General features: G+C 39.6%; 1 protein-coding gene across 3 annotated transcripts in view; it reads right to left on the bottom strand.

Annotated features, from left to right (window-relative positions):
* LOC126458184 (uncharacterized) overlaps window positions 1–27,642 on the bottom strand; it is a 186,529-nt gene that overhangs the window by 32,484 nt on the left and 126,403 nt on the right. For all 3 annotated transcript variants that reach the window (XM_050095074.1, XM_050095065.1, XM_050095057.1), the window contains exon 6: window positions 7,792–7,915. In XM_050095074.1, coding sequence (XP_049951031.1) covers window positions 7,792–7,915 — 124 coding nt within the window. The remainder of the gene's footprint in view (window positions 1–7,791; window positions 7,916–27,642) is intronic.

The raw sequence follows: 27,642 nt of genomic DNA, 5'->3' as shown, positions 1-27,642 counted from the left end.
GGATTCAGCTGGGGTGATGTTGGGGGTTGTCGGGATGTTCTTCAAGAAGGACTGGGAGGCAACACTGGATGTGAGGAATTCCTGAAATGTCTGCAAGGGATGGTTTTGGGGGAGGGGAGGAGGATCCCTTTGAGAAGGCAGTCGGAACTGTTCTAGACAGGGTTCAACACTGGGTCTAGTACTTGGGGGCTGCGTTTGGGTAGTGAAGTGATATTTCCAGTTGAGGTTCCGGGTGAATGAGAGGAGATCTTTAACCAGGGCAGTGTGGTTGAATTTAGGTGTGGGGCTAAAGGTTAAGCCTTTTGATAGAACAGATGTCTCTGAAGGAGAGAGGGATCTGGATGAGAGGTTTAGGACTGAATTGGGACTGGTGATATGTGGCATTTGACTGTGGTTATAGTTGAGATTTGGTCTGTGTGGGGTATGTGCTGGGATGGGGAGATTGAGTAGGGTGGCTAGGCTAGGTTTGTTGGCTATGAGGGGGGTTTGTTGAAGGTTCTGTTGTGGTTGGTGTTTGTGAGGGATAGGGAGAGGGACCCCACTTCTTAGGTGTTGCACTAGCACTGTGGATAGTTTTTTCAGGTGGTGTGTGGCATGGAACTCAAGTTTGCAGCTGGCTTCTAGGATGATGTTCCTCAGTGTGTTCTCCAAGCAAGGGTTTGAGAGGTGGAGGACTTTGAAGAGAGATAGGAGCTGTTGGGAGTGGTGGTTACATGAAGTAGTGTAGAGATTCAGGACAAGTTGGGTAAGGGCTAAGGATTGAAGGTTTTTAGTAGACTCATAATGCCATCTTTCCCAACCTGAATCCTATTTCTGGTATTTTTTCTTTGGGAATTTAACTTGTCTTCATGGTTACTATAAGAATGATATGTATTGGGGTGAAAAATATCTCCACTTTCTCCACTGATTACTGGTTTTGAAACTTTGTCACTAGGCTTTTTGCAGGATGATTGGAGTCTATCTTCAAGAGGATGTCAATCCAGGTTTTTCAATATTTATGTAACATTATCCTGTGAATCAAAGAACCTCTGGGGATTTGTGCTGCCCTTCTCTTTATATATTCAGTACCCCCTGTTAGTCTTATTTGCTATGAGGTCCACACACTTCAGCTACAAACTAAGATGGTGATCTGTAAGCAGTTTCCTTTGTAGACTGAAAGCACTCTCCCATTATACTGCCAATGAACTGAAACCTACCATCTCCCTTACAACTGACCATATGTGATAATTCCATCTGCACAATTCTGGAATTATCATATGTGGGAATAAAGAAAATTTATACCTCACAGGGATACAGTTTACACGAGGCTACGTATGCCAATGTGTTCATCTGTAATGGTTGTGGAGCTCTAGAAAAAATATAAGTGGTGATTAAAAAGTTTCCATATGGAGGCCAGTCCAGAATCAATATGCCAATACAGCAAAATTGCTGCGAGCATTGAGGCAATCTTGCCACTGATGCACCTGGTTGACAATATCCATTTGATAAAACTTGTTGTCCTGCTGTGTGAAGAAGTCTATAACTGCTTGCTGTGCATTCTTGTGTGACAGGAATTGTCAACCCTTCAAGGCCTTTTTTAAGGGGCTGAAGGTGTGATAATTACATGAAGCGAGAACTAGACTATAGGGTGGGTGCTTGAGTGTCTCCCACCAGCCTCTGTTGCACTCAAGGAATATGCTGCTTCTTGTGTCAACCTGTGCCCAGCACGGAACTTGGTGCACAGTCCTATGATGGTTTTCAACAGATATGCTGTACAACACACATTCTTTGTTTTCCGAAGGCTGTGTACTGGTGTTTGTCCTTCAGCAGCCAAGAAATGAGTAACAGTATGTTGGTCACCTTTCGGAAAGACATGAATGCCACACTACGCCCTTACCTTCATCTTGATGCTCATATACCCACATCAGAGTCATGCTATGTTGCATATACACTGCAGTGATGACCTCAAACAGAAACTTTTTGATTTCCCCTTATATTATTGAATGGCTGTTTGATTTGCTCCACTTTGAGATTTGATTTGCTCCACTTTGAGATATGTCATGCGTGTGAGAGGTTTTTTTCTCCTTGCAAGAGACAAGTTTCCTTTCTTGGTACATTGTGGTAACTTGTATACATCTGTAAAATTTAAAATGTTCCATGTGCCAGTGGCACAATTTGATGGCATTTCAAATATAAGATTAGCAATCACGTCTTTGTTTGTGATTCACAAATCCATGTTATTTATGAGTATAAATGGACACAAACGTTCCCTCTTACTTACTCACTGGTCATACCGGACTCGAGAGTCCGTTACCGCAGCAACATATTTTTGCCATTTGTCCCTGTCTTGGGCTATTTCCTTCTATTCACCTTCAATACCTAGGCTCCTCAAATCAGCCTTCACATTGTCCTCCCATCTATGCCTCGGTCTCCCCACAGGACGTTTTCCTTCTAGGTGCCCTACCAGTACTCTGCGCGCTGCCCTGCCCTATCCATTCGAGATACGTGACCCGCCCATCGCAGCCTACATGATTTAATAATACTGATTATGTCAGGGCTTGAATAGAGTTCGTGAACCTCTTTGTTATGCAGTTTTCACCACTCTCTGCTAATGTCATCCCTTTTTGCTCGGAAAATTTTTCTCAAAATTTTGTTTTCAAATACTCGAAACGGCTTTTCATTTTGCACAGTGAGAGACCAAGTCTCACACCCATACATCATAACCGGTAGAATAATAGTTTTGTATATTCTAATCTTTAAATTCCTAGACAATATCCGTGATGAAAGTAATCTATTCAGTGAGAAGTAGCACGCATTTCCCGCCCATAATCTCTTCTTCAGTTCGGATTCAATTTCATTTCTCGAAGTGATGTCCACGCCTAAATACTTAAATGTGTTCACTTTTTCAAACTGCATGTCTCCAAATCTTAACGTTTCCTGATCTATTGCTGTTGACGTTCTAGTAGTAAACAGGTATTTAGTTTTGTCTTCATTTATCCCTAGACCTACATCTTCACTAGCCTTGATTAATGCATTCGCATTTGCTGTTACAGATTCTTTCCTATCGCTAATGATGTTTAGATCATCTGCATACCCTAATATTTAATACTTCTATTTAACTCCACACCCTCTGAATTATCTGCCGCCATTTGTACAATATATTCTAGGACAAAATTAAAATGTTGCGGAGACAGGGCATCTCCCTGCTTAAGCCCATTCTTTATTACAAATTCTTCTGTCTCCAATTTCCCCACACGTACTCTACCTTTGGTGTTTTCCAAACTCGCTTCTATAAGTCTAACATACTTCTTTGGTATTCCAAGTTCCAAAAGAATTCTGTACAATTTTGATTGCAATACTGAATCATATGCTTTTGTAAAATCTATGAAAAGATTATGAACTGGTTTATTGTAGTCCCATTTCTTTTCCAAAATTTGATGCAGGGTGAATATTTGGTCTCTAGTTGATCTGTTCCTCCGAAAGCCAGCTTGGTAACCCCCACAATTTCATCTGCATATGTTGTAGGCCTGCTTAGCAGAATATTCGAGAAAATTTTGGAACATACTGGTAATAGCGATATCCCTCTATAATTACTACAATCCATTTTGTCACCTTTCTTAAAAATTGGGATCAGAATCGACTCCTGCCACTCTTCAGGTATCATCTCTGAGTTCCATAATTTAGATATCACTTTGTGAACTACTTCCACCAATTTCTGCCCCCCATTTTTAACTAATTCTGCAGTTATGCAATCTGATCCTGGTGCTTTCTGGTTTTTCAATTTGTTGATTGCATCTCTTACTTCCTTTAATGTTGGTTCAGGTCTCTGGGGTTCTGCTGTATGTATTTCGTATGCCTGCTCATTTCCTGCTTCCTGGTGTACATTTAATAGCTGCTCAAAATACGCCCTCCACTTACTTAATATAGCACTGGGGTCTGTCAGTATTCCCCCAGCATCCCCTCGAAGTTCATTTGTCCTAGTCTTGAAGCCCTTACTATACCCATTTATGTCTAGGTAAAGTTCCCTAATGTTTTTTGTTTTACTGTTTGTTTCCATTTTTGTAATTTGATTGTTCAAATAATCCCTCTTCTTTGCCCATAGCCTACGACCAACTTCCCTTCTCAAGATCAAGAACTCCTCTCGTTTTCTGTCTCCCATTCTATCCCAGTCTAATCGTGCTTTTCTTCTTTCCTCTACCAATTTCTTGCATTCCTCATCAAACCACGGTTTCCTCCTGTTCTTCTTAACTGTACCTATTGTGACCTTCACTGCCTCTTTGATATTATTCCTCACAGTGATCCACTGTTTATTTACATCCTCATCTTGATCTTCGTGTGTCCTGAGAGCATCAAACCTATTTGAAATTTCTATCATGTACCTTCTTCTAAAGTTTTTATCATTTAGCTTGTCAGTGTCAAACCTAACAAGTTCTGCATTGTGACACCTTGATGTTGCTGCAGATAGCCATTGGTGAACTTTGGCAACTACAAGAAAATGATCAGAATCGCAGACTGCTCCCCTGAAAGTCCTAACATTTTCTATACTAGTGTGCCATCTCCGATCTACAAGAACATTATCAATTTGGTTTTGGGTGTGTCCATCCGGAGAGACCCAAGTTGCTTTATGAATGTCCTTCCTTTTGGAATATGTGCTCTCAACAATCATGTCATTTGAAACAGCAAAATTAACCACCCTTGTGCCATTATCATTCGAAATGTTATGCAAACTTTCCTTCCCAATTGTAGGCCGGAATGCTTCTCCTTCCGTATCTTCGCATTAAAATCGCCTATAATTAATTTTGTGTTGTACAGGGAGAACTCATCCCACAGTTCTTCATAAAAGCCATCTTTAACAACCTCTTCAGTGTCCTCAGTTAGTGCGTGTACATTAATTACTACAAGTCTATTCCACCTGCCGGACAACACTATAACTGATAGTCCATCACTAATGAACCTTTTATCTCTGATTGCGTGAAGCATTTTTCTATGTACTGCACAACCTGTTCCGAAACTGTGGGCTTCCGTACCTCCATAGAAAAATGTATAGTTACCCCTCTTTATGCTACCCTCCCCCTGCCTTCGAGTTTCTTGAATAGCTGTAATGTCTGCATCGCATCTATCTAATTCATCTAATAATGGCTGGAATGTTCCTGGCCTGTTGAAACTTTTAACATTCTATGTTCCCAACCTGAAAGTTCCTTTCGGCCTGAATCTCTTCGAAGTAGGTTCTGCCCGGAGATCCGAATGGGAACTTAGTTTACCTCCGAAATATTTTACTTCAAAGGGACCCAAGCCCATTAATGTTGTTGATTCTTGATGAACAGGTTTGATAGTTAGAGAAGAACAAACGTTCCCTCACAGTCATAAAAATACTATGTGTAAAATTTATTTTGCAGTCATTTGTAACTATTGGATTAACCAACAAGAGATGAGCTGTATGTTTTTAAGTATGTGCAAGTATTATCCAACCATCATTTAATTTCTTCTGTTTTCATCACAATCACAAAGAAAATGACATTTCCATATTTGTTGGTCACTGCCCTATACACTTTATCAGTGGCCCCACATACTGGATACAGAGTTAAATCAATTTGTCATTCATGATGAGGCACCTGAGTCAATGTACCACATGTTCAGACTCATCGAATGTGAAGATACTATAATACCTGCAATGAAATCTGCATCTTCATCAGATTTATTGGTCTTTATCTTCACAATATGACTCAACAGCTTTCTTTGGATTAGTTGATATCACACACGCAGTTCCAAAGTTCTAAATGTGCTCGTACAGAGAACTTCCATTTGGTTTCTCAATAAGGAACTGATTTTGGTTGAAGCTTAACTTCATATTCAGCTGAATACAGGTAAAACAGAGTAAAAGTCCACATACACAAAAGCTAAATTTAATCTTGTCAGGGACTTTTCACTCAGCCTTTAATCAATTAGTGCTCTCAGTAACTCAAATACTTGAATGTTGCTGCGCATGAAGGAAATTTATTTCATTATTAGTAATTAAAAAGAAAAGCCATCTCAACCATTAAACATAACAACAGAATATATATTTTTACTTACTCCAAATATCACACAACACACAGAACATAAACCTTACAACCAGCAAATACTTATGTATATGTTGTAATCTCATGAATAACTGTGGGAACATAAAAAAATGTATTCTGCTGCCTTACAGTGTATGCCATACATAAGTTCAACATGTATCTCTGTAATATAAAATTACCTTATTACTGATCCTAAATCATGAGTCAAAATGTTTGGCTCACATAACCATAACAGTATTTCCAAAACGAACAGCATAGAGACTGCATTAGTGAACACTATTTCTTAGCTCTTTCAGTTATCAAACACATTAAAAGACCAACTGTGAAATGTGGAAATATTCTTTTTCCCAACTTCCAATGGAATCAGCCCCAGAATTAAACAAAGAACAACTAGTATTTTTCCAGCATTATAATGACCTTAGAATAAAAGTTGACAATTTTCCTAGTATGGCCCTACTTATTGCAAAATTTACAAAACAGGGCCCTATCTTAAAGCATATATCACATCACACCAAAAACAAAGAAAAAAAAGTAGCCCCAGCTGAGCTTTAAGGAATCTAAATTACACCCCTCTTCTGCTCACACACATGTACTGTCAGTTGCACTAGGAGTAAAAGCTGTTATGATTCTCACCGATCAACAATGTGTTGCTGTCCCTCAAATCTTTCATCATAACTTTTTGGCACTCCTGTATAAAGGTCGCTGGAAGGTTAATGCCTACACAAGATCTTACCCAGTGGCATGCATATTGACCAAGTCTATTATTTGGTATTGAACACATGAGCCACACTTCTGCAGAAAATCATGCTGTGCCTGATATAAATTTTCCCACCCTGGATGCTCCCAGACAAGCCATTGCAGCATATCTGTGCCAATTTTATAGACCCGTCTTGAAAGCCAATGGATCTGGTCATTGCAAACATTTTGTTCTAGTACCCATATTATGTCCAAACACTGCCACTGACACTATCAATAAAAGCCTTTGCCATTAAATGGGTGGATAACATGACTGGCCAACCACCTTGGTGGGACAGTTTCCATCAGATCACCAAAGTTATGTGCTGTTGGGCTTGGTAGCACCTGTCTGTGTCTGTTGAATGCATTGGTAAATGGAGTGCATGAAAACTGACAACAGCTGGGAGAGAGATGCACTAACCGCATGCCCCTCCATATCCACATCCAGCGATGCCTATTGGCTGAGGATCAGTTGGTACTATTGGGCTCTCCAAGGACCATTCAGAAGGAGAGAGAAGAGTTTAACATGACTGTTCTGACAATAGCCCACAATCAATTTCCCATTAATTACAGCATCTTCACTGTTTAACTGTGAGATAAGTTAGAATACAAGTTTGTTCCATCTGGAAATGATCATTCTCTCGGGCATAATTTGCAAGAACTGCTGCCCAGTGTCACAGCAGATTACCATACAGCTGTTACTTGATACCACACATGGCCACTTCAAAGCAAGTACAGAAGCATCAGGTTTTGTGATATAATTTGATTGTGATGTTACTCTCTGTGACACATTATTGCTGCACATTAAAAATATAGTGTTACCTCAAGTGCCTTTTATCACGCTACTGCAAAATAAAATTTCAATTGTATCATATAAGCTCAGCTGAACAACATTTTATATCAGTTCGTCAAGACACGAATGGAAAAAAATTGTCACACACACACAAATATATATTAATTACATAATTTACTTATGTTGCAAGGGGAGAAAAATTTTTCAGAAAGGGATACTATTCACCTTGTCAGTAATTTCAGACAACTTTTTACTCAGAAAATTGTTTTCTTCAGTTATCAGCTTCATTTCTTGCTGCAGACTACTTAACTGCTTCAAAAGGGAATCCATTGTGATGTCTCCTTTGTAGCTGAAACAATTAAACATAAAAATTTATGTAACCAGTTAATGAAATCAAATATTTAATGAAATTGAAAAGAGTTTCAGCATTCCTTACATTTCCTGTCACTTGTATGATTTTGACTCTAATTTAAAGAGACCTAAGGCAAAACCAAACAATGGAAAACCCAGAATGGAATGTAAAAATGTTATGAAAAGGATAGTTGCTACTGATTATATAGATAGCAGAGATGCTGAGTTGCAGATAGGTCCAACAAGAAGAATGTCAGAAAGTGAGCTTTTGGTCAAAAAGGCTTCTGTCAAAAATAGACAACATACATACACACACTCATGCAAAGACAACTCACAGACACATAACCATAGTCTCTGGCAGCTGAAGCCAGACATATATAAATAATATTTCATAGATATTGCTTATCACATAACTAGTCTCAATTTATCATATGTTTTGTTGACTACATTATATAGGTTATGTATAAGATTGTATTCACAGTTACATTAATAAAAGTTTATCACTTTTTTCAGTAGATAGAAATACATTAGTTTTAAAAATGCTTTTTTCTTTCAGCCATGTCTCTACCACCATCTTAAATTTATTTTCATGTAATTCCCTTGCGCCATAAGGTGTACTGCTGAAAAATGTTTTGACAGCACTTAAAAATTATTTTTAACTTTACTTAACTGAGCCCAAAGAATGTCTAGTAAGTTCCTATTTCTGGAACCATGTAAATGCACATCTGACTTACTTTCACACTCGTGGACGTTCTGTTTATCAAGCATAAGTACCTTTAGTGTGTAGAGGCTGGGGACTTTTAAGTGTCTTATGTTCAACAGAGTATTGTTTACAAGATGTTAATTTGCTTAAGTTAAATATACATCTGATATGGCCTCCTTCTGTTAGGTAAAGACCTCTTTTGCCCCAGTAGAGTTTCCCAAAAGAAGTATCCCATAATGTAAGTGTGTATGGAAAAAGGCACAGAATGCCATTAATCATGAGTTATTAACACACACATTCCTTGAGTTTCCTTAAAAGACATAAAGCTCTTGCCAGCTTCCTACAGAGCTTTTCTGTGTTGGTGTTCCAGCATAATTTAGTCTCAAGGTAGATACCTGACAACTTTACTGAGTCATTTTGTCCATTATAAAATTTCTAAGAGAAAAGGGGGTATGTTCAGTTTTACCATTATTTAATGTCAGCCTGTTTTTCTGGACCATCAGAGCTATCTTTTCCATCATGGCATTGTTCATTTGTTTGACAGCATTCACATCCTTAGATGATGTGATAAAAGTCTGTCTCGAATGGACATCAGAGATTTATACGGTAGTAAGTTAGGGAGGTCATTCACATTGACAACAAATAAGAAAGGACCCAGTACATCTTTGTGGGACTCCATATTTTACTTTCAGAAGATCAGATTAATTATTTGAATTTACAGCTACCATCAAGTTTGTACTTGCCAAATATGATTTCAGTAATGCTAGTTCTATTTTAGTTTCTCCATATGTTTCAAGTTTCTTAATAAAAATTCTATGTGAGACAGTATCAAATGTGTTAGGAAGATCTACTAGAGAGGCATAGCTGTACTGCCTATTTTCAAATCCAATAGTTCTGATAAACAGAACTTCTTGTACAACCTTAAATGCTGATAGAACACTTCAGAACCCATATTAGGACCTGTTGAATACGTTGTTAAGCGGTCTTTCATTAAAGCTTCAATAATTTTCGAAATTATTGGTACTGTAGCTATTGCTTTGTAATTTTGGGGTGAATTTATGTCTTATTTTCTGTATACAGGCAAGACAATTGTCAGTTTGTCTAGAAATGTTTTGTCTCTAAACATCCTATTTATAAGTTGAGACAGCAGACTACATATAGCATCTATTATTCTTTTTATGATGTATATCTTTGGTTCTGGTGTTGCTTAGTGATCTGGCAAGATCCAGTATGGCCTTACTATAAATAGTCTACTATCCAAATTCTGGCAAGTCTACCTCAAGCTCTGCTTCTTGTGAATTGGGAAGCCGGTCCAAATTGTCATCTAAATCACTTTCATTTGACATTTCCCAGAATTTATAAAACTATTATTTAGCTCACCTATATTTGGTAGGACTGGTAGATTTTCTGCAGAGAGCCCTGCTTCTGTATTAACTATTTTCCAAGAAGTTTTACCTTTCTTACTGGACTGGGAAATGTAGGTATCATTTGCTTTTTTTCCTTACAGAAATGACATATATTCTGTATTTTTTAATTTGTCATATGAATATCTATTCTCATTAATAGTATGGCATTTGTTATAGTAAATTCTTAACAAAATTCTTAAATTTTTCAAGTAAGGTGTATACCAGGTAGTTACATTTTTGTTTTGTCCCTTCCTTACATTTGATTTCTTGTGCTTAACAATGAGGGAAAAGTACTCATTAAATATAGTTGTAATGACATGACACAAATAAGCATCATTCAATGAGTCATTCCCCATGACAGTGGTACACCCATCTATTGCTAAAAATCTTTGTGTGCGATTTCTTACATTTAGTGGTTTTAACTGTCTCACAGGTCAAGGTTATATTGGTTGAACATGATCTTTTTTGGATCAGTTTACTTTCTGGAATATTCAATCATGGTCAGACAACATAGATTTAACAACACTTAAAATTATACAAACTCTGCCAGTGTTTGATGTCTTGGTAGGCTTATAGTTACGATAAGAGAAATTGTACAACTTGAGGGTCTCCAGTAGAAGGTTACTTTTAGTTTTAATCAGCACAGTAGAAGGTTACTTTTAGAATTTTCAATTAACACTTCATTATTGATGTCACCAATAATTAAAAATTTATGACTCTTGTATCTAAGTAGGTACATTATCAGATTATTTATTTGCTGTATAAAAATGTTAGTTCTAGCTTTGAGCACACAGTACTCGCTTGCTACCATGTCTTGCTGTCAGGGAAGTGAATGGCAGTAGTTTTAATTTCTCATTCACATACTAAATGCTTGTCATCTATTATCTTAACTGTAAAATAAAGGTCACTTTTCATTAGTAATTTATACCCCACCTTTTCATATATTTGACCTACAGTAGCATGTTAAAAGTAGTTACAAGTTTATAGCCAGCTGGAATATCTTATAGTGTTCATGTTCCTTCAATCAGTGCACTTTTTTTTGAGTCATCAGTCTTCTGACTGGTTTGATGTGGGCCGTCATGAATTCCTCTTGCGTGCCAACCTCTTCATCCCAGAGTAGCACTTGCAACCTATGTCCTCAATTATTTGCTGGATGTATTCCAGTCTCTGTCTTCCTCTAAAGTTTTTGCCCTCTACAGCTCCCTTTAGTACCATAGAAGTCATTCCCTGATGTCTTAACAGATGTCCTATCATACTGTTCCTTCTCCTTTTCAATGTTTTCCACATATTCCTCCCCTCTCCGATTCCATGCAGAACCTCCTCGTTCCTTACCTTATCAATCCATCTAATTTTCAACATTCTTCTGTGGCACCACATCTCAAATTCTCTTGTGTTCCCATTTTCCCACAGTCCATGTTTCACTACCACACAATGCTGTGCTCCAAATGTACATTCTCAGAAATTTCTTCCTCAAATTAAGATCTATGTTTCATACTAGTAGACTTCTCTTGGCTAGGAATGCCCTTTTTGCCAGTGCTAGTCTGCTTTTGATGTCCTCCTTGCTGCAGCCATCAATGGTTATTTTGCTGCCTACTTAGCAGAATTCCTTGACTTCATCTACTTTGTGACCATCAATCCTGGTGTTAAGTTTCAAGCAGTTCTCATTTCTGCTACTTTATTTTTGTCTTTCTTCAATTTACTCTCAATCCATGTTCTCTGCTCATATGACTTTTCATTCCATTCAGCAGATCATGTAATTCTTCTTCACTTTCACTCAGGATAACAGTGTCACCAGTGAATCATATCAGTGATATCCTTTCACCTAAAATTTAATTCCACTCCTGAACCTTACTTTTATTTCCATCATTGCTTCTTCGCTGTGCAGATTGAACAGTAGAGGTGAAAGACTACATCCCTGTCTTACACCCTTTTTAATCCGAGTACTTTGTTCTCGGTCATCCACTCTTATTAAGCCCCCTTGGCTCTTGTACATATTGTATATTATCCATCTGTCCTTATAGCTTACCCATATTTTTCTCAGAATTTTGAAGATCTTGCACCATTTTACGTTGTCGAACACTTTTTCCAGGTCAACAAATTCTAAGAATGTGTCTTGATTTTTCTTTAGTCTTGCCTCCATTATCAACTGAAACATCAGAATTGCTTCTCTAGTGCCTTTATCTTTCCTGAAGCCAGACTGATCATCATCTAACACATCCTAAATTTGCTTTTCCATTCTTCTGTATATTATTCTTCTTACCAACTTGGATGCATGAGCTGTTAAGCTGATTGTGTAATAATTCTCGCACTTGTCAACTCTTCCTCTCTGGGGGACACCACCTTGATGAAGCACTGTCCGTGCGGGTGGAGAGGCTTGCGTATCCATGGGAAGCTGAGGGCTATGCCAAAGGTAGAGGACCTACTGCCAGAAAAGCCTCAGCTGATGGATCAGACTAAGAGTGTCCCACAACGTCCCATCTTCCCTATCCACTCCTAGTCCTACCCTATTCCCTGACCCAACCCAAGGTGTGATGCGATCCGTGCTGAGGGGTGCGTGGAACATGGGAAGATGTGTCGCAAATGGAGCCTCAGGGATATCGGGTGACCTCCCTGAGTAATTAGCCTTACACCGTGCGGGGTATTCGTGGTGTGGACCTTCTAGATCCCCAAATCTCGTGGGACCAATTTGGACACAACTATAGAAAATAACGAAAAAGAAACTGAGGGGCAAATTGAGACCTCAGATACCCAAACGTGTGGACAGAACTGATGGAAGGCATTTCCACTATTGAATCACGGTCTATACCTGAGCCAGAAATGGGAACTGTAACCGAGAAGCTAGACCAGATTAAGATCAAAGGCTTGTCTTGGGCCCAGAGGAGGAATCTACTCAGGGAACAGAGGAAAAAGGAAGGAAAAGAATGGCTTCCCAAGTGGAGGGAAGTAAAGGGACTAGAACCCAAGACCCCCAGGAAAAAACTGTCTCAGGTTGAAGGGGACACACAGACCCCACAACGTCAAAGACAGGTAGTAAGTGGATAAGGGAGGAATCAAAGACTCTCTCCTCCCTGGGTAAGCGAGTCCAGAAGATACTGAGGCATGAAATAGGGAAACAGACCTATAGTACTGCAGTCTCGGTTTTTAGGATGGCAGTTATCCAGGAAGGTTATCCACTGGTGGCCATTACCTCACAGCAGGAGGAACTAGTACAGATGGCCCTCTTTGAAAAGATTGGGGGGGGGGGGGGGGGGGTCCTGGCCCAGGTCCCAACTTCAGGAGGGTCTATCTAGATCATGGTGCACTCATTTTTGTCTGTGAGGGGGTGCATACAGTAGAATGGCTCAAGGACAAGGTGCCCATGATATCCCCGTGGGAAGATACACAGCTGCTGGTCAAGATGGCAGTAGAGCTTCTTAAGATCACAAAGATATCATTATGGCTACCTAAGATCCTTAAGGAAGTCTCTCCCAAGACTATGTTCAGGAAAATAGGTGCCCAGAACCCAAAAGTCCTGACAGAAGACTGGAGAGTGATTAACCAGAATGTTGCTCCGGAAGGACGAACCGTGTTGGTGGAAGTTGGTGAGAAGTCCCTGAAGGCGATGTGACAGCACAACCTGAAACTGTTTTTCGGGTTCTCGCAGGTCACCATCAGGGTTCTCAAAGACCTCAAAGATAGCAGTCAGACAGAGCCTGGAGGTGCTGCAGATTAATCTGCAGCACTGTAAATGGGCCTCTGCTGCCCTGAGCTGCTGCCTGAGGAGACAGCAAGTGGACATGGCCCTGATACAAGAACCCTATTTATACAAAGGGGTGTATCGGGCCTCGGAGGCACTGGAGGTAAGCTGATTGATGCTAGGAATCTAAGAAACTCCAGAACATGCATCTATGTTATAAATGGCATTTCTTTCATGCCAGTGATGGATTTCTGCTCTAGGGACTTAGTGACCATCAAAATGCAGCTATGTGAGGAAGGTATCACGAGGGAAATTATTTTGGCCTCAGCATACCTTCCTTACGAAGACAGTTCTCCCCCTCACTTGGAGGTGAAGAGACTGGTAGAGACTTGACATCGGCAAGGTGACCAACTGCTGGTGGGATTTGACACCAGTGCCCACAACCTAGTGTGGGGTAGCAAGGACACCAACAGTAGAGGTGAGTACCTTCTTGAATTTCTCTTAGCTAACAACTTAGAGGTCCTGAATAGGGGCAATGGACCTACATTCAGGAATAGCAGAAGGGAAGAAGTGATTGACATAACATTTGGTTCCATGACGATGGGTAGCTATGTCAAACAATGGCATGTGGTGTTGGAGCCATCCTCATCGGACCACGTGTACATTAAATTCAAGGTTGAAATGGGAACCAGACAGACCATTACTAGGAGCGACCTTAACTTAGGCTTGACTTAGGCTTATTGGAAATTAAAACCACAATAAGGAAGCCAGTAGAATTTGTAGAATTTGTTACCTCTGCCATAGTGATCTCATGTCAGGACAACTGCACACTCACCAAGAAGTGCACAAATAGGAGTGTTCCTTGGTGGAATAACAAACTGGAAACACAAAGAAAACAGGTATGGAGACTGTTTAATATTGCGAGACGTAAAGGACAATGGGCTAAATATCGTGAGGCCCTTGTCAATTACAATCTTGCAGTAAGACAAGCAAAGGAGGCATGCTGGAAGGCATTCTGTGAGGAAGTGGAGGGCTCGGCTTCACAAGCCAGACTTCATAAGATTCTCACTAGAGTACCAACCAATCCAGGAGATATGCTGAGGAAGGAGGATGGGGAATATACAAAGACAACACATGAGATGCTGGAATTGCTCCTCAAAACTCACTTTCCTCAATATGCTCTGATGGATAACACAGACCAGTATGTGACCCCAGAGAGACAAGGGTTCTCAGGCACCCAAAGAGAGGACTGGGAATCGGCCAAGGAGTGTGTGAACTTCAACAAAATCCAGTGGACAGTGGGAACATTCCAACCATTCAAGTCACCTGGCCCAGATGGAATTTTTCAAGCTCTCCTGCAACAGGCAGGAGGAAAGCTTATAAGAGCCCTATGCAGGCTATTCAGGGTTATCTTAACAGTAGGAATCATTCCCAATACTTGGAGGGCAGTGAAGGTTGTCTTCATCCCACAGCTGGTTAATGTATATGTTGGGGAGAAGAGGCTAAGTAGGGTCCCTCTACACCTGAACCAACACGCATACCAACCAGGTAAATCATGTGAGACGGCTCTCCACCAACTCGTTGGGAAGGTGGAAAAAGCACTTCACTTCCAAGAAATAGCCCTCTGCATCTTCCTGGATATTGAGGGAGCCTTCAGTAACACGACCTTTGATTCCATGGTAAGGGCAGCAAAGGTCCATGATCTTGGGACCACTATATATAGGTAGACCAGGGCCATACTTAGTGGAAGGAAGGTAGAAGCTGCCCACAAGGAGGAGTTTTGTCTCCTCTATTGTGGAATCTAGTGGTGAATGAACTCACTGAGGAACTAAATTCCAGACAATGCTTCTGACACAGTCAGGAATATGGCACAAGGAGAGTTGGACATTGTGCAAAAATGGTGCATTAAACAGGATATGAGAGCTAATCCTGAGAAGACTGTTGTGGTGCCATTTACGAAGATACATATTCAGCATGCAAGTTGAAATCTAAAGCGCTTCGATGAAACTCTACCTGTGAAGGGGTAACCTTGGATGAGAAGCTAACTTGGACCCCTCATATTTAAGAGTATCTGCTCCAAGGCAAAAAGTACTTTAGTGAGTATTAGGAGGGCTTGTGGCAAAAACTGGGGCCTAAGCCCCAGGGATATGCAGTGGATATAGACCACAGTGGTTAGACCTAGGATTTCCTATGGGGCCGTAGTGTGGTGGAAGAAGGTAGAACAGTGGGTTGCTGCTAAAGAGCTTGCTAAGGTATAGGGGTTGGCCTGCTTAGCCATAAGGGGCAGAATTAGCAGCACACCAACCGCTGGAATGGAAGCCATGCTGGATATGCTTCCACTTCACCTTTGGTTAAGATGGAAGCAGCAACTGGGGCACACAGACTTAAAACTGGCTAAAACTGGGTCTCATTCGGATATCCAGAATCACACACTAACATAGTGAGGTAAATATAGGTATGGTTGGGGAAATGCCTGCCGACTATATAATAACTCCCAACTGCTTCGACAAGCCTTACAACAAAATAATTGGAAGTAGGGAGCAGAGGTTGAAAACAATTTGCACCCTATGGGGGACATCGTTTGGTTCACCGATGGGTCAAAAACAGACCAAGGCGTTGGGGCAGGGTTGTACGGGGTTCAACCAAGACTGGAGAGTATCATTTCTCTAGGGAAACTGGCCTCTGTATTCCAAGACAAAATTACTGCAATCAGGGCATGTGTGGAAGAGAATATGCGGAGATGCTACGATGACCTTAGCATCTACATCTATTCAGACAGCCAGGCAGCCCTGAATCATTGGCAGCTCCTGCAACAAGATCTCAGTTTGTTGCAGAATGCCACAGGGCTCTGGTGGAGCTAGGGGGAAGCAATAGGGTGAACCTAGTGTGGGTCCCTCGCCACTCAGGGATCTGTGGCAATGAACAAGCTGACAGATTGGCCGGGATGGGGGCAATGACTCCATTAATTGGACCAGTACCTGTCTTGACAATCACCAAGGCTATGATCAAATTTGAACTACAGAACTGGCTTAGGAAACAGCACTTAGGATATTGGACCAAGGTCAATAAACAAAAACATTGTACGGTAATGATGCCCAAGCCATGTTTTAAAAGAAGCTCTGTAATCCTGGGACTGAACAGAAAAAGAGATCAAACTCATGACTGGACTGATGACCGGCCATGGGAACTTCAAAAAACACCTACACACAACGGGTATAACGGAAGAGGACCCTAAATGTAGGATCTGTGATGAGGGTGAAGAAACTGCATCACACCTAATCTTCGAATGCATGGCATTGGAGAGTAAAACATACAGAATCTTCGGGACAACTAGACCTGAAGAAATTGTGTCTAACAAAAAACCTGGTAGAGGGACTCCTTGCACTATTTAAGGGCACTGATTGGCTTTACTAGATATACAGGGAGCGATACCGCACAATAAACCTAGTTTCAGTGCGGGCAGTGGCGTGTCAGACCTAAGCTGTTTTAGCTCTCCTGTTAAAATCAATCAACTCTTGCAGCCTTCGGAATTGTGAGGATGATATTTTTCAAAAGTCATATGGTAAGTCACCAGACTCATACATTCTACACACTAACATGAATAGTCATTTTGTTGCCCACTTCCCCCAATGATTTTAGAAATTCTGATGAAATGTTATCTATCTCCTCTGCCATATTTGATCTTAAGTCTTCCAAAACTCACTTAAATTCTGATTCTAATGCCTGATCCATAACACTTCTAGAGTGACTACTGTTTCTTCTTCTATCACATCAGACAAATCCCCCCCTCATAGAGGCCTTCAGTGTACTCTTTCCACCTATCTGCTGTCTCCTCTGCATTTAACAGCATAATTCCCCTTGAACTCTTAATGTAATCACCCTCCTTTTAATTTCACCCTAGGTAGTTTTGACTTCCCTATATGCTGAGTCAGTCCTTCTGACATCATATATATATATTTTTTATTTCTTCACTTTTTCTTGCAGCTATTTCATCTTAGCTTCCCTACACTTCCTATTTATTTCATTCCTCACGACTTGTATTACTGTACTCCTGAATTTCCCTGAACATTTTTGTACGTCCTTCTTTCATCGGTCAGCTGAAGTATTTCTTCTTTTACCCATGGTTTCTTCGCCGTTACCTTTTTTGTACCTATGTTTTTCTTTCCAACTTCTGTGGTTGCCATTTTTAGAGATGTCCATTACTCTTCAACTGTACGGCCGGAGTGACCGAGCGGTTCTAGGCGCTACTGTCTGGAATCGTGCGACCGCTACGGTCACAGGTTCGAATCCTGCCTCGGGCATGGATGTGTGTGATGTCCTTAGGTTAGTTAGGTTTAAGTAGCTCTAAGTTCTAGGGGACTGATGGCCTCAGATGTTAAGTCCCATAGTGCTCAGAGCCATTTGAACCATTTGAGCTGTTCCTTATTGCTGCATCTGTAGCCTTAGAGAACTTCAAGCATATCTTGTCATTCCTTAGTACTTCCATATCCCACTTCTTTGCATACGGATTCTATCCAACTAATCTCTTAAACTTCAGCTTACTCTTCATCACTACTATGTTGTGATCTGAGTCTATATTTGCTCCTGGCTACAGCTTACAATCCTGTATCTGATTTTGGAATCTCTGTCTCACCATGCCGTAACCTAATTGAAATCTTCCTGTATCACCCAGCCTTTTCCAAGTATATTTCCTCTGCTTATGATTCTTGAACAGAGTATTTGCTATTTGTAGCTGAAACTTGTTACAGAACACAATTAGTGTTTCCCTTCTCTCATTCTTTGTCCCAAGCCCATATTCTCCTTCAACCCATTCTTCTATTCCCCTAAAACTGCATTTCAGTCCCCCATGGTTGTTAGATTTTCATCTCCCTTCACATACTGTATTATCCTTTCAATATCCTCATATACTTTCTCTATATCTTCATCTTCAGCTTGTGACATCAGCATGTACACCTGCACTATCATTGTCAGTGTTGGTTTGCTGTCGATTCTGATAAAAACAATCTTATCATTGAACTGTTCACAGTAACACATTCTCTGGCCTACCTTTCTATTCATAATGAATCCTACTCCTGTTATGCATTTTATGCTGCTATTGATATTACCCTATACTCATTTGACCAGAAATCCTTGTCCTCCTTCCATTTCACTTCATTGACCCCTACTATAACTAGATTGAGCCTTTGCATTTCCCTTTTCAGATCTTCTAACTTCCCTACCATGTTCAATCTTCTGTTATCGATCTTTTTCTCATGATCATCTTCCCCTTGACAGCCCCCACCCGGAGATCAGAATGGGGTATATTCCGAAATTTACTGCTAATGGAGAGATCATCATGACACTTTTTCAGTTACAGGCCACATGTTGTGTGGGTACACATTGTGTGTCTTTTATGCAGTGTTTATATCGCCTTCTGCATCCTCATGCCATTGATCGTTGTTGATTCTTCTGCCTTTAGGGGCAGTTTCCCAAGAGAGTGCCCTGAACATCTGTCTGCTCCACTGCCCTCTTTGACAATGCCATTGGCAGAATGAGGGTGACTTATGCCAGAAGTCTTCAGCTGCCATTGCACATTATTAATCAAAACTTAACCAGTGGCGGGTTTCAATCTAGGGACATTTTGATCACTAATCAAAGACACTACCCCTAGACCAAGGGTATCTGTCCTTATTTAGGCAAAGTGTACCTACAAGTAGTTCAAGTTCTGGAAGTTTATTTCTCATTAATTGAATGTTTAAATGGCAGAAAGACAGAGATCCACAGTCTTTAGCTATTAATTATTACACAGATTTATAATTACATGACTGTGTAGTTAATGATGATGGCTGTACTTTCACTAAGGCCTGTGTGGACAAGGCTTGGTCATCACTGCAGATATCATTGGGACAGACACTCTTGTTCAACACTGTGGGCAGTGTACACAGATATTAATTTGTCATTTAAACCTTTTTCAGTTTCTTTCTATAAAACGAGTTTCCCATTAAAGTGCTGGCCTGTTTTGTGTAATGGTCCCTCTTAAAAGAGCTTGTACTGATTAATGTCACATCATTAAAATGATCACAAACTTCTTCGTATTTAATATTAGTTTTCAACACTCATTTGTTCACACATGAGGTTTCCATCAAGTCATGTTGATGTTGTATATTCACTATTAAGGCATTTGTATGTGTGAGGCTTGCTAGTGTTCTTTTGAGGGCAGAAGTCTCATCAGATGCTCAGTTTTTACTGACATCAGTTGATCCCCCTATTATTATAATAAAATCCTTAGCAGACCATCCACAGAAGTCACTTTTACCCACAACATCACTCAGACAGGCTCCAGGTTTAGTAAGCCCATCTACTTCAAACTTAGTTGAGTCATTCTGCACTGAACTCAATATATCAGACATACTGTGACTGTTGCTGCCTGAGAAGATCCTTATTTTCTGTTTCCTTACTGACTTTGACACACAGCTTTTCAATTTGCAAGTATTGGGTCCTTCCCTTTCATCTGTTAACAAGTTTTCTCCGTTATCATTTGACACTTTTCATATATAATTTTTGGATATGGTTAGCGCTTCAAATCTGCTTTTTAAAGGAGGAAGTTGATTTAATAGTCTTTTAGCTTCTTTGTGGTTTTTTCCTTGGAAAGGATCCCCAATGCCTAACATCGCTGCATGTTTGAATAGAGGTTTGAGAACTAGAAGTACAGTACATTTGTTAGACATCATATTATAGTCTGCTACAGTAACTTGTTTCTTTAGTCTCGCATTCTCTAGCTGGAGAGCTGCAATATACAGCTTATCTCTTTATGGGTGTGTCTATGTGCAGCAAGACGGCAGGCATTCTTGTCAGCCATACAGGCTGAGCATATGTTTCCTTTTGTATTTAGTTAACTATTACACTTCAGCACAACAAAAAGACTCCTTTTATTGCAGAAGTTGCACAGAATCCCAATACACACTATTTTGTTATACTTAACACATTTTACATAAATTAAAATATGATTATTTCCTTAAACTGAATCACATGCTTCTTCCCCAGCCAATGCCATCCTGTAGTGATGAAAGTGGAAGGCACCAAATCATCAGTAATTTGTTTGAAAAAATGATCTCAAAATAACCCTGCTTGTGTCACTATTTGAAGTAGATTTAAAGGGAGACTAAGAGGTGTATTAATAGTACTGGTTATAAAGGAGCTAAACCAATGAAAAAGGGTTACTTGCAAGCACAAGAAGATCATTGCAGCTGAAGAAGACTTCTGTGCTGAGAACAGCCCTCTGGATCTACAATGCACTAACAACAGTGCATAAAATACCTTGAGGAATGGGCATGAAACCTCTGTGCAACAATTCAGAAAAGTAAGAGACCTGAATTATATGTAGACTGATAGATTGTCTGTGTACCACCACCTTTTACACATTACAGTGTCTAAGTTCTTCTGTGGAATAGGAATTGTCGAGGACAAAATTTTTTTCAGGTTTTTTCAAAATTTGGTTTTGCTGTCTGTCAGACATTTTATATCAATGGATAAGTGATCAAATATTTTGGTAGAAGCACTGTGTGCTCTTTTTTGTACTAAAGACAACCTTTGTGTGGAGTAATGAATGTAATTTTTCCTGGTATTGTCATTATGTACATCATAGTTCCTTTTGAACCACAGTACATTATTTACAATAAACATCATGAGGGAACACGTATATAGTTAATTCATTTTCTGTGTCAGTTTGGGGCAAAGTATGAGTAGAGATGGAAGCTAATCAGCATTGCCTCAGAGCTGATACAGAAGTGAATGGTATTAGACCTTGTTTCAGTGTCCATTCCGTCATAAAAATGTAAAACACATTCAACAGCTACTGAAACAATGGGCAGTGTTCTGTTGCCATGGGACAAATTTGTTGGTGAGTATGGTGTGATCAATATTTAGGTGGCAAAATACAAAGTTTTGAGTGGGCTTCAGCTGGAGGCTTTAGACCTCGTACGTATTTGCCATCCCATTCCCCAAGCCTTAAGGATATGGTGCTAAAACTGTGATGTCAAATAAGTTCCTGGTGTCTTCAGTTCTAATGTTTCCATATTGTTTGTAGCTTTGGCTAATTTATCAGCACATTCTTTACCTAGTATTCCCATGTGGCTTAACAACCAAATGAAAGTGCTGAGAATGCCTGCTCTGTGAAAGTAACGTACCGGATAATCAATGTTTAAAGAGTAATACAGTTCACGAGGAGCAGTGGTCTACTGGCTGCAATCTTCTGCTCAAACAATCATTATACAAGAAAAAGTTCTGGATTCAGATCATTCACATGTGTTATAGAGCTCTAGATATGGCTTCTGATTTTGAAATGAATATCCTGCACATGCTCAGGAGAGAGCATGCTTTGTGGCTAACTATATATATGTAATCCCTATGAGCCATAGACTTTGCTAGATTGAGGTGACTTGCGTGCTTCAATGACACAGATCGCTGTATCATAGGTGCACCCAGATCAAGGGTTTGTTTGTGGAGAGGAAAGACTAACATATGGTTTCAAAAGAGGGACAGTAACCTTTTTCAGGAGTTGCATGTGCAACTGTCTCAATGAGTTGCCTTGCAAAATTAGCCAACAAGGCTTTGTTGTGTTGGCACTATGAACTGTTGAACGTAGTGGGAAACAACTGCTGTCACTTACAGATGTCAGATACTGCAAGAAGAATTTGAGAGAGCACTGAAACAGTTAAGTCAAAACGTGGCTCATGGAACTGACAACATTCTGTCAGACCTACTGATATCCTTGGGAGACACAGCCATGGGATAACTACTCCACCTGGTGTGTAAGGTGCAGGAGGCACACAAAGAACCCTCAGACTTCAAGAAGAATGTAATAATTCCATTTCCGAAGAAGGTTGATGCTGACATGTGTGAATATTACTGGACTATCTTTTTAACAAATCATGGTTGTAAAACACTGACACACATTATTTACAGAAGAATGGAGACACTGGTAGAAGTTGACCTCGGGAAAGATCAGTTTGGGATTTGGAGAAATGTATTAACATGCAAGGCAGTACAGATCCTACGAATTACCTTAAAACAGAGGTTAATGAAAAACAAAGCTACATTCAACACATTAATGGACCTAGATAAAGCTTTTGACAACACTGACTGGAACACACAGTTTGGAATTCTGAAGGTGCCAGGGGTAAGGTACACAGAGTGAAAGGTTAACCTAAAAATCAGGCTTGGGGGTAACTTAATAGAAAATCAAAAAAGTGTGGCTGAAATTTTTAACAAACATTTCCTGTCAGTAACCCAACAAATTGGCTGTAGGCCCTCTGTTGAGGAAGCTATGACTTTATGTCAGGATGCATACTCCAACATAATACCAGAAATGTACATTAATCCTATCACTGTAGAGGAAATTCAAACAGTCATCTGGTCTTTAAAGTAAACTCTGCAGGAGTAGATAATGTATCCAATAATTTATTGAAATTTTCATGTATATGGATTAGTGATACTCTGTGCCATATTTTTGATGCTTCATTTCAACAAGGCATTTTTCCTGAAAGACTCAAGTATGCCATTGTGAAGCCCCTACACAAGAAGGGTGATAGAGCTGAGCTCACTAACTACCGCCCTATTTCACTGTTAACAGCCTTCTCTAAAATTCTAGAAAAATTAATGCACAATAAAATTACTGAACACCTCATAATGAACAGACTTATCAACAAGAGCCAGTTTGGCTTTCAAAGGGGCTGTTCAACTGAGGATGCAGTGTATGCACTTACAAATGAAGTACTTGAATGTCTAAATCAAAAAATGATAGGAATTGGTGTTTTCTGTGACTTATCAAAGGCATTTGATTGTGTAGATCACCACATTCTCATGCAGAAAGCCAAATTACTTGGAATAAGGGGTGTCGCAGGTAACTGGCTGCAAACTTATCTTCAGGAAAGAAAACAGAAAGTAATTTTAAACAGCTCAGATGAATCAAGGGATACCTCCGCTCAGTCTGAATGGACTTCTATTAGTTGTGGTGTGCCTCAAGGCTCAATTCTGGGGCCACTGTTGTTTTTTATGTTTATAAATGATTTACCATTGTGTGCAAGCCTGCCTTGCAAATTTACTCTTTTTGCTGACAATACCACCATCTTCATGAGTGGAAAATCAGATGTTAATTTCGAGGAGTCAGTTAACAAGATATTCTCTGAAGTGATTAACTGGTTCAGTGTTAATGGTCTCTCTCTAAACTCAAGTAAGACAAATTTTATCCAGTTCCATACAAAAACAAAAAAGTGAGAGAAATAAATGTAACATGTGGAAATCAACCAATAGAAAGAATGGATGTGTCTAAATTTCTTGGAGTACATATTGATAGCAAAATGAACTGGTCATTCCATATACAACAGACCCTAAAAAAATTGAGCTCGGCTATGTTTGCTATCAGAATGATGTCTTCCATTGAAGATTTAACCACTATGAAGTCCGCATACTATAGGTATTTTCACTCCGTTATGTGTTACGAAATTATCTTCTGGGGAAATTTAGCTTTGGCAAAGGAAATTTTTGTGGCCCAGAAAAGGGCTATTAGAATTGTGTGCAGAGTACCCCCTAGGACATCATGCCGTAACCTTTTCAAAAAGCTGCAAATAATGACCACTGTATCCCAGTACATATATTCGCTGATGTGTTTTGTAATTAAGAACCCAGCACAATTTCCACCAAATAAGAACTATCACAAACATAATACAAGGGGGAAAGAAAATCCTCATTTGAGACTTAAGAACCTGACAGTTGTTCAGAGAGGTGTCAAATGGCCAGGAACAAAAATTTTTAACCATCTCCCTGACCAGATAATATGTTTAAGAGAAAATGAATCTCTTTTTGAAGCAAAACTAAAGGAATATTTGTTAACTATGTCTGTTTATACATTAGAAGAGTTTTATGATGCAAAAAGGGAAATAGCATTTAGATAGAATTATCCATCTTGTTAACAAAGAAATGTGCTTGCAATTTTTCTCCAAATTAAAACATGAAATTTTGTATTAACACTCAAAGAAATCTGCTGTTATATGTACAATATCTGTTTTTCCTCTAAACTTTGTACTAACTATATGCAGTTATGTAGAACATTTCTTATATATTTAATGAAGACTGTTTTGTATCTTTTTGTATGTTTGTTGTTTTGTATCTTTGTCTCGTTCCACATCTCATGTGACGTGCTCACAATACGAGATCTACGGAACATGAAATAAAAAGATAAATAAACAACTTGTAGAGAAACCAGCTGGCAGTCATAAGAGTTGTAGAGCATAAAAGAGAAGCAGTGGTTGAGAAGGGAGTGACACCATTGTAGCCTATCCCTGACATTATTCAATGTGTCCATTGAGTGAGCAGTAATGGCAACCAAAGAAAGATTTAAGAAAGAATTAAAGTTCAGGAAGAAGAAATAAAAACTGTGAAGTTTTCCAATGACATTGTAATTCTGTCAGAGACAGCAAAGGACTTGGAAGTCTAGTTGAACACAATGGACAGTGTCTTCAAAGGACAATATAAGATGAAAGTCAACAAAAGCAAAACAAGGTTAATGGAAAGTAGATAAATCAGATGTAGCTGAGGGAATTAGAATAGAAAATGAGACACTAAAAGGGGTGGATGAATCTTGCTGTTTAGGTAGTAAAATAAAAGTGAAGTAGAGAGGATACAAAATGTAAACTGGCAATGGCAAGAAAAGTGTTTCTGAAGAAGAGAAATTTGTTAACATGGAATATAGATTTAAGTGTTACGAAGTTCTTCCTGGAAGTATTTGTGTGGAGTGTAGCCATGTATGAAAGTGAAACATGGATGATAAATAATTAAGACAAGAAGAGAGCAGAAGTTTTCAAGATGTGATGTGATGCTGCAGAAGAATACATTGGGTTACATTAAGTAGAGTGTGTAACCAATATGGAGGCACTGAACTGAATAAATAAAAAAAATTTATGGTGCAAATTTGCTGAAAGAATGGCTCCTGAGGCATCATGGAACGGTCAGTCTGGGAATGGGAGAGTGGGCTAGAAGCTGTAGACGGAGTACAGTAAGCAGGTTTAAATGGATGTAGGTTGCAGCAGTTATGTGGAAATGAAGAGGTTTGCCAGGATAGATTAACTTGGGAAGCTGCATAAAACAAGTCTTTAAATTGAAGACCACAACAAAAACATGTATATGGTGGTGTAGCTGACATGGTTGTTAACCTTGGAGCTGTGGGTAATGAAGGACCAAGCAAAATATTTTTTGGAATGTTGATATATTTGTATTTTCCTTGGGGCCAAGAAATATGTCCATCCATATTAGTGGGCAAGGCACACACAAGTGAGTCTGAGATGTTATTTGGTACATAGAAGTATACAGGTGTAGCTGGGTCCTCATCTATGTGGGTCTTTGAAGCTGCTGATCCTTGGTGTGTAGTTATGCAGAACAGTAATATAAACAGAAGTAACATAAATACAATACCAGTAAGACTGAGTCCGACAGTAGCTCCAAATCATTTATTGCCATCACAAAAAGTGGTACACTCAGTACTGATCCCTATGGAAATGTACTTGTGAACATATTTAACTAAAACAGTTCAGATGACAGAAAAATTTTTGTACCTAAAAGGACAAATATTCCTGAAAATTCACTTATGTAATCAAAATGTGGTAATTGCCTTGTAATATCACAAGCTTTGTGTAAGCCAAATAACAAAGTAGTAAGATGTCATTAGTGTACAAAGCTATCTCAGTCAGCACAAGATGATGAGAGGACAATCATGGCAGTTGATAAACCACATGTGCCCCCCCCCCCCCTCAGGTCATTCGAAATGGCAAGCACCTCAAGAAATTCAACATTCATTTGCTAGCTATGGGCTTGGCAATCCTGGGTTTACTGAGCTGGAGACCTGTAGGTGCCACCAGCTGTCTGTAACTGTAAGCTGTGAGCATGCTTCAGCTACCACTTTGTAGCACAGTGGTGGAACATTGTGTGTTACAGAGAATGGGGATCTTGTCTTAACTGCCCAGATTATGAAGATGGTAAAAACTTCTATAAAAAAAAATCTCAATCCTAAGGTGTACTGCATGCTGATAGAAAGTGCAGATGTAGAGGCAGAACAGTCATTAGCAGCGCATCAGTTGTATAAGGCAACCCTTATTTCCCTAGCTTCATGTCGGACTGAGATGGAACCTTCAAACTTTAATTTACCAACTTCCAATGGAATGTGTGTATCGATGGTGGACATCAACACCTAACCTCACAACAAGGCTCGTGTAGCCAGTCCGCCTGACTCAGTAATTATTCACAAGGCTTGTACTTATTGTAACAGAACACATGCTGTTACTCAGAATGAGTTTATAATAGTTAAAAGGAAAGAGAGCACCTTTGAGAAAGTATTACCTTTCAACATCAAAAGAGTTTAGAGGGAACTGCTGGCACTTTAAAATCTATCATGTGATTGTGCAGTTGGCCACTGCTGGTCATAAATTCCTGGTCCTCAACAAGCAATGAACCTCAAGAAATCTAAATGCCTTTGGGAATTTGCAATTGAACCAGAGCTACACAGCACATTGAACTAAGGCAAAAGTGTTGTATCATGCAGAGATACGGTGGATGTTCCCAAAGAGGAACTGAAAACTGAGTGGGTCCAAGAAGGTATCATTGATGCACAAAATATAATGAAAAGGGTGAATGGCAGTCTAGTTAAATCAGACCCCTTTATCCTCACTTGCAATACCATGAAGCTATCAGAGCATGTCAAGGCAGGTTTTCTTTGCTTAAATGTGCAGCCTTATGTCCCAACCCAATGTGCTGTTTTAAATGTCAGTGTCATTTGTGGTAAGGCTGCCCATGAAGAAATCAGTTGTTCCTCTCCAAAGAGTGAAAATTGCTCTGTGGATCATCTGGAGTAGGGACTACAGCATCTAACCGAAAGAAAGGAACATACAGGAGCTGAAAACCCATACGATGGG

This window comes from Schistocerca serialis, chromosome 1, assembly GCF_023864345.2.
Source record: "Schistocerca serialis cubense isolate TAMUIC-IGC-003099 chromosome 1, iqSchSeri2.2, whole genome shotgun sequence".
NCBI classification, from domain to species: Eukaryota; Metazoa; Arthropoda; class Insecta; order Orthoptera; family Acrididae; genus Schistocerca; species Schistocerca serialis.
Note: the sequence above shows the minus strand (reverse complement) of the source record. Positions and strands in the feature narration are given on the sequence as shown.